The following is a 12,736-nucleotide window of genomic DNA, read 5'->3' on the forward strand; positions in this document are numbered from 1 at the left end:
GCTGCCTCTACTTCATAGTCTTCTTTATTCTCCTCAGTGACTGGAAAGAAATGAATGAATTGACAAAACAAAAAAAGCCTCACAGTGTAATTTATTATGCAAGAATGGAGGGATTTTAAATGCCATGAAAATGTGGTGTGTTCATGATGAATGGTACACAGCATCACACCAAGGTGCCATATTGGTTTGTTTGATTCACACCAGTGCACCAGCATGCTTAAGTTCTGTAGCAAGCCACTGTTGACCACCTGTGTGTCAGAGACAGAGAGAGAGAGCATATAGGGGAAGTAGAGAGTCAGGGGGCGAGACATAGCCTGTCCACAGCTGAATGCCTCTCATTCCAGGCTGATTCCCCTCCTGAACCACAGCTAATAAGAAAGTCAGAGGCCCAGAGTTACATGGAAAATCACAGTCTACAAACTGACCTTCCTTCCCCCTCTCCCCCACACAGCTTCACCGCACCAGCGAGTACCCAAGCGGACAGCATTACTATCCCAACTCACTGTTATCATAAGGTGCAAATGCATGTTCAAATGAATGTGTGCGCGCGGAAGTGGATGTGCGCCTCTGCCTGAGCTGGTGGCCTCTGAGCCTGGAAAGGTCCTTAAAATTGGTTTTGGCTTTTATCTTTTTGGCCCAGATGAAAGAGCAGGTTTTTCATTTGAAGGCTCCCTAATGCCATAATAATTACTGATGGCTGTGGGGGGTAGTTAGTGTGTGTATGTGTGTGTGTGTGTGTGTGTGCGCGCGCGCTAGATGGAAAGGTGGAAAAGAGGAAGGGGTTGAATCTTGAGGAGAATTTAAAGCGAGGAAATGAGTGCGGGAAATAAGCCTGGAAAACACAAAGAGGGGAAGCGTGGTGTTTTCCGAGTGTCGCAAGCATCCGACCTCTGTTTGTGATCATGAATGCACCTCACATCACCAGCGCCTCTGTGCATGAAGACAGCATGAAATTGATCTGTAACATCCTTTGAAGCACCAACCTGGACTCAGACATTTCGAGGATGAAAAATTTGAGAGTGTGACAGGTGTGCATTGTGCTCACTGATGGGAATTGAAAGAAAGATGGGTCATTTTTAAGTCTAAACACTTGGTGAAGTTGTCACATTCTAGCACCTGCTCAGAGGAAAAACTCGGGTCTCTTTGGCACCCCAAAGCCTTGTAAACAGGACAGAAATACAAACGATGTAGAACACCAGCATCCAACCAGTCAGGGGTGGGTTTCCCAAAAGCTTCTTAATGCGAATAGCATCTCAACTAGGAGAAAAAGTGTTCATTGGGATGTTCGCTAGACCATTTAATGATGATCTTTGTGCTACGATGCTTTTGGGAAACCCACCCCAGGACAAGTACCAAGTCTCAATTAAGGTGCATGTCAATTCAGAAAGCTACCTTATAGTCTGATATTTTTCTTTAATAGATTTAGAGACAGTAAAAGAGAAGGGGTAAAAAACAAACAGAAAAGCTACTTAAACAGCAGCAAGGACAGGTCAGAAGTGTAGGGGAAGAGTACAACAAAATGAATGAAGCCAAAAGATACAGGGCTGTAGGTGGAGATAAACAGGTGTGATGATAGCGTGAAGGGGTGGAGAGGTAATCTCGCAAAGCCAACAGGAGCAGGAAGACGAGATAAAGAGAGACCTTGAAATGGATCTGAATGTGTTTAAGAACCCAGGGCCATTCAGTTGAAATCATTACACTTTGCCATAGTTTACACAACAAAACACATGACTAATATGCTTTTCTGTGCAAGTCGAAATCCTGCCCACACTCCAACAAAACAGTGTCAGAGTTAATACATCAGTGGAGCATGCTCCTGGGGCTATTTTTGTGCATCAACAGGTTATATCACTCTCATTATCTAACAAACAGTGATCAAATGTTAGATGGGAGACCGATCCATGAGCACGTCGTTATAAATCAGCTCTGTTCATGTCGGTCAGTGGACACCAACTGTTCTGCTGGAGATCTCGGCTGCTCCAACCCTAACTCCACACACCTGCTCGAAAGAATCAGTGTCTCACTCAAATGTGGTGTGTTCTCGGGGAGCTGAGAACTGCAGTGGTTGGAGAAGCACACAACTGAGCACTAATGCAATACAATATGACTACCACTACAGTCGAAAACTGAAGGTATTAATTCAGCACGTTGTTCTTTCTTTCTGTGAAACATGAACATGAGCTTCCTGCAGGCTGCTGAAAAGACCTGCATCAAACACGCACACTTAATGCACTTCACACTACAGCAAACACTTTTCTCTCTCATTGACACACACACATATATATATATATATATATATATATATACACACACACACACACACACACATATATATATATATATATATATATATATATATATATATATATATATATATATATATATATAAATAAAAGGGAGAGAGATATGCAGGTGAAGGAGCAGGTTATTGCCCTGAAGCACTACAGGGTTGCCAGATTGAGCACACCCATTATCCATCTTGAATTTTTCTCTGAATCATACAATCACGCTTTAAGATTTAAAACTATATTTATAAAATCATAAGAAGTCATTTCATTCCATATTGGGATATATAAATTGTGCAGCACTGAACAGGAAAATCGCTCAATCTGGCAACCCAAGCGGACGAACGGGAAAATGAAATAAAGCGCCATAAAAATCTTCATTCATTTATTCTAAGATGACTAAAATAATAAAAAAAAATATATGTATATATTTATTGAGAAAAAGAAATTATGAAAAAAATAGGTTAAACAGACAGACAATTCAAGAATAAGACGAATAAGAAGGAGGGGGCAAATAATTAAGTTGTGGTGGTGTGAACTCGGCTTACCGTGCAGTGTAAAGAAGAGTGGGACGCAGGCGAGCCACATGAGTCCTGATATCATCCTCTCCATGATCACTTTCCAACTACTCCACTTCTTTCTTCTCTTGAATACTCGGCTGTGTGAAGTCCGCTCTTACTCTGCGTCTCTCTCTCTCTCTCACACGCGCACACACGCACACTCACCCGCTGCCTCTGCGCTCAGAGAAACTTGAGATGCGGGCGGCAGGCGGTGCCTTTGGTTGATGTATTCGCACAAAAGGTGACCCTCCACCTCCTCCTCCTCCTCCTCCACCTTAAGCTCCCCTCAGTGAGCATGTTCCCAGCACGAGAACACCACAGACACTCATATGGAACAGAAATAGCTGATTACAAATGTATACACATGCTGAGATGCTTTTCTGCTCATCACGGTTGTAAAGAGTTGCTATGAGTTGCTAGATCCTTCCTGGCCAAAAAAAAAAAAACAAAACCTCAAACCATTTTCCTCGGACCTTTCTGATCAAGGTGTTCGTTTCCACCCACAGAACTGTCGCTCGCTCAGTGTTTTTTGTTTTTCGCACCATTCTGTGTCAAGACTGTTTGTTTTGTCTCGGAGCAAATCAGCAGTTTCTGAAATACTCAAACCAGTCCAGCCGAAAGAAAGTCACACTTTGAGATCACAGTTTTTCCCATTCTGATGTCTGAACATTGTGAACATCAACTGAAGCTCTTGATTTGTATCTGCATGATTTGATGCACGGTGGTGTAGCGGTTAGCGCTGCTGCCTCACAGCAAGAAGGTCCAGGTTCGAGCCCCGTGGCCGGCGAGGGCCTTTCTGTGTGGAGTTTGCATGTTCTCCCCGTGTCCGCGTGGGTTTCTTCCGGGTGCTCCGGTTCCCCCACAGTTCAAAGACATGCAGGTTAGGTTAACTGGTGACTCTAAATTGACCTGGCGACTTGTCCAGGGTGTACCCCGCCTTTCGCCCGTAGTCAGCTGGGATAGGCTCCAGCTTGCCTGCGACCCTGTAGAAGGATAAAGCGGCTAGAGATAATGAGATGAGATGAGATTTGATGCATTGTGCTGCTGTCAAGGGATCGGTTGATTAGAGAACTGCATAACACAGCAGGTGGATGGAGGTACCTAATAAAGTGGCCAGAGAGAGAGAGAGAGACCCATCTGTGGGGCTGGATGGGGCGAGGAGTATAAAAACACTGTCAGTGTAAGTGTGTTAAGTTTTGCGGTATCAGCAGCCATTAGCCATCCAGCTATTCTCGATAATTGTTAGTGATCAAAACCTAACCTAGGCTAGCTAAGCCTTAGTTTTACAGCATTAACACGTATTGTTAACCTGACTGTGGACTTGATTACTACTTGCTTGCCTCTGGTGGGAAGAGGAACGCATGGCTCAGTGTGTCACGTAAGCAGGTGAATGATGGATGTAATTGCAGGAAGAGTGTTTATTTACAAAACAGACAGGTAAACAGTTCAAATATGTCAAACAAAAGCAGGATTGTGAAACGGGCAATGGTCAAGCGAGGCACAAACAGAACACAAACAAAAATGGTGGAGACGAAAGACAAAAGACGAAAGGCAGAGTCTAAATACCCAAAACAAAGTCAAAACCAGAAAGGCAAAACAAAGATACAAGGCTTGGTAACGTGAGACAAGTTACAGCGGATATACTTTGCCAAGTCTGTGTGTTTAGAGAGTCCTTATAAGTGCGCGCTGTGATTGCACTCTAATCCAGAACAGGTGCATAGTAATTCGTTCTAATGGTACTCGGAATACGCAGCACCAATGCACATGGGTGTGACAGTGATTTTTTTTTAAGACTCCAACTCATTGTTATTAAAAGCGGGGAACACAAACTTAGTTCATTATACGTGAAAGTTCGTAGGAAGACAATTTGTAATAGCATGGTTGCAGTTTTTTATATATCTCATTATATATATATATATATATATATATATATATATATATATATATATATATATATATACACACACACACACACATACATGAGCTGATTGCTGACAAGGCACGTAGCACCGAGTGAAATAACGGTTTTATTCTATCCACATTCACTGGATTTTGAGAAACAGAGCATTTTTTTTTTTGCAAATTCAGCAAATAAAAACTTGGTACGAAACAGCCGACAAAATCATTTATGCTTAGAATGTAAGCAAACAGGCAAAATGACGGTGAAAAATGCCACTATACTTGGGAACACCACTATATTCTTTTAGCCATTTCTGTTTATTTTAAATACTTTATAACAAAGTGATATATCTGACTTGATGTGCTCCTGCCATTTTGTTTTTCTCTACTCACGGTGTATAGATAGATAGATAGATAGATAGATAGATAGATAGATAGATAGATAGATAGATAGATAGATAGATAGATAGATATTCCATCTGAAAAACTGTAATGTGCAACCTATAGAACTGCTAATAAATTATCTACTTTTTTATGTAGACACACATGACTACAACTCCTATAGACCTCAATGACATTCTATAGCTATAAAAACAGATTCTGTGATATGATCTTCTCCTGAACTCGTCTCGTCTCGTCTCGTCTTCTTCCGCTTATCCAGGACCGGGTCGCGGAGGCAGCAGTCTAAGCATGGAAGCCCAAACTTCCCTTTCCCCAGACACCTCGGCCAGCTCCTCGGGAAGAACACCGAGGCGTTCCCAGGCCAGCCGAGAGACATAGTCCCTCCAGCGTGTCCTGGGTCTTCCCCGGGGCCTCCTCCCGGGGGGACATGCCTGGAACACCTCCCCAGGGAGGCGTCCAGGAGGCATCCGAAAAAGATGCCCGAGCCACCTCAGCTGGTTCCTCTCGATGTGGAGGAGCAGCGGCTCTACTCCGAGCTCCTCCCGAGTGACTGTGCTTCTCACCCTATCTCTAAGGGAGCGCCCAGCCACCCTGCGAAGGAAACTCATTTCAGCCGCTTGTATCCGCGATCTTGTTCTTTCTGTCATTACCCAAAGCTCATGACCATAGGTGAGAGTCGGAACGTAGATCGACCGGTAAATTGAGAGCTTCGCCTTTTGGCTCAGCTCCTTCTTCACCACGACGGACCGGTAAAGCGACCGCATCACTGCGGAGGCTGCACCGATCCGCCTGTCGATCTCACGCTCCATCCTTCCCTCACTCGTGAACAAGATCCCGAGATACTTAAACTCCTCCACTTGAGGCAGGACTTCTCCACCAACCTGGAGAGGGCAAGCCACCCTTTTCCGGTCGAGAACCATGGCCTCGGACTTGGAGGTGCTGATTCTCATCCCAGCCGCTTCACACTCGACTGCAAACCGCCCCAGTGCATGCTGAAGGTCCTGGTTTGAAGAAGCCAACAGGACAACATCATCCGCAAAAAGCAGAGATGAAATCCTGTGGTTCCCAAACAGGATTCCTTCCGGCCCCTGGCTGCGCCTAGAAATTCTGTCCATAAAAATTATGAACAGAACCGGTGACAAAGGGCAGCCCTGACGGAGTCCAACATGCACTGGGAACAGGTCTGACTTACTGCCGGCAATGCGAACCAGACTCCTGCTCCGTTCGTACAGGGACCGGACAGCCCTTAGCAAAGAGCCCCGAACCCCATACTCCCGAAGCACCCCCCACAGAATACCACGGGGGACACGGTCGAATGCCTTCTCCAGATCCACAAAGCACATGTGGACTGGTTGGGCAAACTCCCATGAACCCTCGAGCACCCTATGAAGGGTATAGAGCTGGTCCAGTGTTCCGCGACCAGGACGAAAACCGCATTGTTCCTCCTGGATCCGAGGTTCGACTATCGGTCGAATTCTCCTCTCCAGTACCCTGGAGTAAACTTTCCCTGGGAGGCTGAGAAGTGTGATTCCCCTATAATTGGAGCACACTCTCCGGTCCCCTTTCTTAAAAAGAGGGACCACCACCCCAGTCTGCCACTCCAGAGGCACTGTCCCCGACTGCCACGCGATGTTGCAGAGGCGTGTCAACCAAGACAGCCCCACAACATCCAGAGACTTGAGATACTCAGGGCGGATCTCATCCACCCCCGGTGCCTTGCCACCGAGGAGCTTGCAAACCACCTCAGTGACTTCGGCTTGGGTAATGGACGAGTCCACCTCTGAGTCATCAGCCTCAGTCTCCTCAGTGGAAGACATGACGGTGGGATTGAGGAGATCCTCAAAGTATTCCTTCCACCGCCCGACAATGTCCCCAGTCGAGGTCAACAGCTCCCCACCCGCACTGTAAACAGTGTTGGCAGAGTACTGCTTCCCCCTCCTGAGGCGCCGGACGGTTTGCCAGAATTTCTTCGAGGCCGACCGATAGTCCTTCTCCATGGCCTCCCCGAACTCCTCCCAGTTCCGAGTTTTTGCCTCCGCAACTGCCCGAGCTGCAGCACGCCTGGCCTGCCGATACCCGTCGGCTGCCTCAGGAGTCCCGGAGGTCAACATGGCCCGATAGGACTCCTTCTTCAGCTTGACGGCATCCCATACTTCCGGTGTCCACCACCGGGTTCGGGGATTGCCGCCACGACAGGCACCGGAGACCTTGCGGCCACAGCTCCGAACAGCTGCGTCCACAATGGAGGTAGAGAACATGGTCCACTCAGACTCAATGTCCCCCGCCTCCCTCGGAAGCTGGGAAAAGCTCTCCCGGAGGTGGGAGTTAAAGACCTCCCCAACAGAGTGCTCGGCCAGACGTTCCCAGCAGACCCTCACCATACGTTTGGGCCTGCCAGGTCTGTCCAGCTTCCTCCTCCGCCAGCGGATCCAACTCACCACCAGGTGGTGATCAGTTGACAACTCAGCCCCTCTCTTCACCCGAGTGTCCAAGACATAGGGTCGGAGATCAGATGACACGACTACAAAGTCGATCATCGACCTCCGACCTAAGGTGTCCTGGTGCCACGTGCACTTATGGACACCCCTATGCTCGAACATGGTGTTCGTTATGGACAAACTGTGACTAGCACAGAAGTCCAATAACAAAACACCACTCGGGTTCAGATCGGGGAGGCCGTTCCTCCCAACCACGCCCCTCCAGGTGTCACTGTCATCGCCCACGTGAGCATTGAAGTCCCCCAGTAGCACAATGGAGTCCCCAGTCTGAGCACCCCTCAGTACCTCTCCCAGGGACTCCAAGAAGGCTGGATACTCTATACTGCTATTTGGCCCGTAGGCACAAACAACAGCAAGAGCCCTCTCCCCAATCCGAAGGCGCAGAGAGGCGACCCTCTCGTTCACTGGGGTAAACTCCAACACATGGCGGCTGAGCTGGGGAGCTATAAGGAAGCCCACACCAGCCCGCCGCCGCTCACCATGGGCGACTCCAGAGAAGTGGAAAGTCCAGCCCCTCTCGAGGAGCTGGGTTCCAGAGCCCAAGCTGTGCGTGGAGGTGAGCCCGACTATCTCTAGCCGGTACCTCTCAACCTCCCGCACAAGCTCAGGCTCCTTCCCCCCCAGCGAAGTGACATTCCATGTCCCAACAGCCAGCCGCTGTGTCCGGGGGTCAGGTCGTCGAGGCCCCTGCCTTCGACTGCCACCCAATCCACACTGCACCAAACCCCTACTGCTACCTCTGTGGGTGGTGAACCCACAGGAGGTCGGGCCCACGTCGCCTCTTCGGGCTGAGCCCGGCCGGGCCCCATGGGCAAAGGCCCGACCACCAAGCGCTCGCATACGAGCCCCAACCCCGGGCCTGGCTCCAGGGTGGGGCCCCGGCTGCGTCCTACCGGGCGACGTCACGGTCCTGGATTTTTTCTCCATAGGGGTTTTCTCCTGAACTAATATTTGTAAAGATTCAGATACTACATACAACTCCTTGTAGAGAAAAGTCAATTAACGCTATGCGAAGGGTGACTTAAAATGCTGTACCATTTATAATTGCCCTAGTTTATGGCTATAAATGAAGTTGTTAAATGGTTTTGGTGCAAGAGTCAATATTTTTCATTTCTTCTTCATACAAATAATAGGGAAAATTAACTCAAATTATGGAAAAATATTTTTTTTAAATTGAAGCCTTTTTTTTCTAAACAAGTGGATGTTGGAGCTGGGGGAAAAAAATAGCCCAGTTTGGAAACCTGCCTTGCAGTCCAGTATTTGGATTTGGATAGGTCATTTCGTAGACACGCCCGCAATGCCCCTTTGTATCCTTTTAAATATTTATGAGTAGAATTTTGCCTGATTATACAGGATGTTATGAGTTGTAAGTTGGCTTTCAACTTGGAAACCGAATGTCCGGGTGTGCATGAAAGTAACATTATGGCCGTCCTTGCTAATGATAACTCTAGTTGAACTGCTATTGATTTTGGGGACGGAGCTTTGTGCGCATCAATGCAGCTGTCTCAATGAATAAAAAAAAAAAAGCATTGAGATATTACTCAACTCCACCCAATTAACCATAAGATAACTTTTTTTTAAATCAAATGTAAAAGACCTTTAAGACATACGTACTTTGTTCAATTGTACATATACAAATAGGCCTATAATGTTTTCATTATTGTCTTTTCTTTGAACAAACTATGTTATAAGTTTATGAATTGCAACATAGAGTTTCAAAAAATATGTGAACTCTCCCATTTCTGACCTGTAGCTACTCATTGTTCCAGCTGTTACAGAAGCCAAGCTTTTTTTTTTTTCTTAAGTTTATCAGCTCTGGTCTGGTATTTTTAAGTATGTAAAAGACTTAACTACTTTTCAACTGGACCATGGTCTGCCAGTTGCTGACACCTGTTGTAGACATTGTGTCTAAAAATTTGATCAGATAAGATCATGAAACAAATATGAGATGGATTCTACTCGAAACCATACAAGCCGTCTTTAACAATAGACCTGAACTACAAAGCAAATCCTTTTATAAACCATGCAAACCTTCCATATGAAAACTATACAGAAAATCTTCTAGGTCTTTACTTTGCTGTTAATATTCAAGGAATACTCAAACAAACAGCATCTTCAAGTTGCATTAAATGGCCAAAAATTTGCAGACACCTGACCATCACACCCAAATGTTCTAGTTGAAAGTTAATTACCCTTTTGCTGTTGTAATAACCTCCACTCTTCTGAGAAGGCTTTCGACTAGACTAGAGTGTGGCTGTGGGGACTGTACGGATTCAGCCACAACAACATTAGTGATGTCAGACACTGACATCGGGTGAAGAGGCCTGCGGCACAGTCAATGTTCCAATTCATCTCGAATGTGTTCAGTGGGGTTGAACTCAGGGCTCTGTATAGGACACTCGAGTTCTTCCATACCAACCTTGGCAAACCATGTCTTCATGGCCCTTACTTTGTGCACAGGGGCATTGTCATGCTATGCTAAAACAGGTTTGGGCATCTTAATTCCAGTGAAGGTAAATTGTAATTTTACAGCATACAAAGACATTCTAGACAATTGTGTGTTTTCAACTTTGCGACAAAAGTTTGAGGAAGAATCACATATGGATACAATGATCATGTGTACAGATACTTTTGGCCATATACAGTAGTATACTGTATATCCTCTGCCATTTGAAGTAACATAATAGAGTGCACATAAATTCATCAATCACTATTTGAATTGTGTCAAATTGTTACGCGGTGAAAGCTATTGTTGCAGCTTATATAAGTTACAGTACATCTAGAATGTGCTACTTTCTATGACTTAAACGAAGATTCAAACCTTTCTGGCTTGTGGGGTATTTTTCCAAAACATAGTGTTTTGGAGATTCCTCTGAAGAAAGGATACCTGCTGAGTCTCTGTATTAAATTGTCTTAATCTGACAGGCTAATGTTAATTTTGCCAACCACATACCCCTCAAAGAGAACAATAGTATCTCAGTGAAGATCCAAAACATGGAATTCCTGGGATAGCTGGATAAAAAAAATTATTTTCTAATATAAGAAGTATGAAAAGGAAAGAACAGAGACAAAAGGGATCAGCAAACTGTATCTCAATTTGGTGGGGGATCACAAGTTGGGTATAGGCAAACACTGTTATACATAGTGTAATGTTCAGCTGTGTGGTTCCTTTAATAACTGAATGCTATTCCTGGGCATGACAGCACAGCAGAAGTTACTGGGACTCCTCTACCACTACAGTGGCTTACATAAGTTTTCACCCCATGTGAACTTTTCCATATTTTGTAGTGTTAAAAGCTGGAAGTGAAACGGACTTAATTGGGATTATAGGTCATGAATCTAGACCAAAATAACTGGCAATGCTGAAGAGGGGAGAATTAATAACACTTGCAAAATGATTTACAAATAGTTGTGATTGCATAAGTCATACAGGACATCTTCATTCCTCAAGTCCTCTAAAACCTCCCAATTAGTTTTGACGCAACCAATTGCCATCAGAAATCAAACAATTGGATATAATTGGATGGAGCTGACCTAGTGCAATTTAAATGTCACATGATCTTAATCTGGCAGCACGGGGGTGTAGTGGTGAGCACTGTTGCCTCACAGCAAGAAGGTTCTCGGTTCAAGCCCAGTGGCCGACTGAGGCCTTTCTCTGTTGAGTTTGCATGTTCTCCACGTGTGTGCATGGGTTTTCTCCGGGTGCTCCGGTTTCCCCCACAGTCCAAAGACATGCAGGTTAGGTTACTTGGTGGCTTTAAATTGACCGGAGTTGTGAATGTGAGTGTGAATGGTTGTTTGTCTCTGTGTGTCAGCCCTGTGATGATCTGGCGACTTGTCCAGGGTGTACCCCACCTCTCACCCATAGTCAGCTGGGACAGGCTCCAGCTTGCCTGCGACCCTGCCCAGGATAAGCGGTTATGGATAATGGAATGGATGAATGATCTTAATCTAAATACACCTGTTCCTGGAAGGCCCCAGAGTTTGGTAGAGAACATAGCTAAACAAAAACCATGAAGACAAAGGAACTATCGATATAAGTGTAGGACAAACTTCTGCAAAAGTACTGTATCAATCAGGATTTTGGTCATACCAAACTTTGAGCATCCTGCAGAGCTTGGGGAAAAATATGGCACAACTAAAAAAAATATTGACCTTTAAAGCACTGAATGGTCTTGCACCACAGTACCTGAGCGAACTTCTGGTCCTTTATGACCCGCCACGTCTACTTAGCTCAAAAGGTGCAGGCTGTCTGCTGGTACCTCATATACTGAAGACTACATCGGGGGCGGAGCCTTTTCTTACAAAGCCCTACAGTTATGGAACCACGTTCCAAGTAGTGTTCAGGACTCAGACACAGTCTCAGTGTTTAAGTCTGGGCTGAAAACATACATTTTTAGTCAAGCCTTTTGTTAATAGTTTTTATTAGGTAAAGGAGCAGATCTGGAGGATCTTGAGGCATAGAGTGTTTTGGTAAACTGGGATGTACGGATGCTGTCCCCCCTACTCACTAGCTCACTCAGGTTTGTTGATGGTGTAGTGGCTGGCTGCTTTATGTCCCAGGGCACCCTCATGTCTGTGTTACCTTCTGGCTCTACCCTTTTAGTTATGCTATCGTAGTTAGTCTTGCCAGAGTCCCTGCTTGCACTCAATGCAAAATGTATCCTGTTCTTATTCTTTTGGAGACATTGGGCATATCTAACAACTCCTCCCCCCTGCCCCCCTGTCTCTTTCCTCTGTCTGGCCCTCCAAGTTACATGCCAATCCTGAGACACCAGTAAGATGATGACCTTTTCTGTTCCTCATATTGTCTGAGGGAGTTTCTCCTTGCCACCATCGCTACAGGTTTGCTCATTGGGGATAAATTAGGGATAAAATTAGCTCATGTTTAAAGTCTTTAATTTTCTGTAAAGCTGCTTTGCAACAATGCCTGTTGTTAAAAGCACTATACAAATAAAATTGACAACTCAACTTAAACTAGGGTGTCCAGTAAATCCCAGTGACCAGATAATGGAGAGCATAGACAGAGATGTAACCAAGTGTCCAATGGTAACTTTTAACTCTTAATGCTACCACAACCATGCTTCTCTTT

At 45.5% G+C, this 12,736-nt stretch overlaps 1 protein-coding gene across 2 annotated transcripts in view; it reads right to left on the reverse strand.

Annotated features, from left to right (window-relative positions):
* Positions 1-3,028, reverse strand: part of bcam (basal cell adhesion molecule (Lutheran blood group)) — a 120,388-nt gene extending 117,360 nt beyond the window's left edge. The window contains exon 1 of one of the 2 annotated variants that reach the window (XM_060921230.1): positions 2,834-3,027. In XM_060921230.1, coding sequence (XP_060777213.1) covers positions 2,834-2,897 — 64 coding nt within the window. In that variant the 5' untranslated portion in view covers positions 2,898-3,027. Of the gene's footprint in view, positions 1-2,833 lie in introns of both variants that reach the window. The other variant, XM_060921231.1, reaches the window with a different exon arrangement.
* Positions 3,029-12,736: the final 9,708 nt, after the last annotated feature.

The sequence above is a fragment of the Neoarius graeffei genome, chromosome 5 (assembly GCF_027579695.1).
Source record: "Neoarius graeffei isolate fNeoGra1 chromosome 5, fNeoGra1.pri, whole genome shotgun sequence".
In the NCBI taxonomy this organism is placed as follows: Eukaryota; Metazoa; Chordata; class Actinopteri; order Siluriformes; family Ariidae; genus Neoarius; species Neoarius graeffei.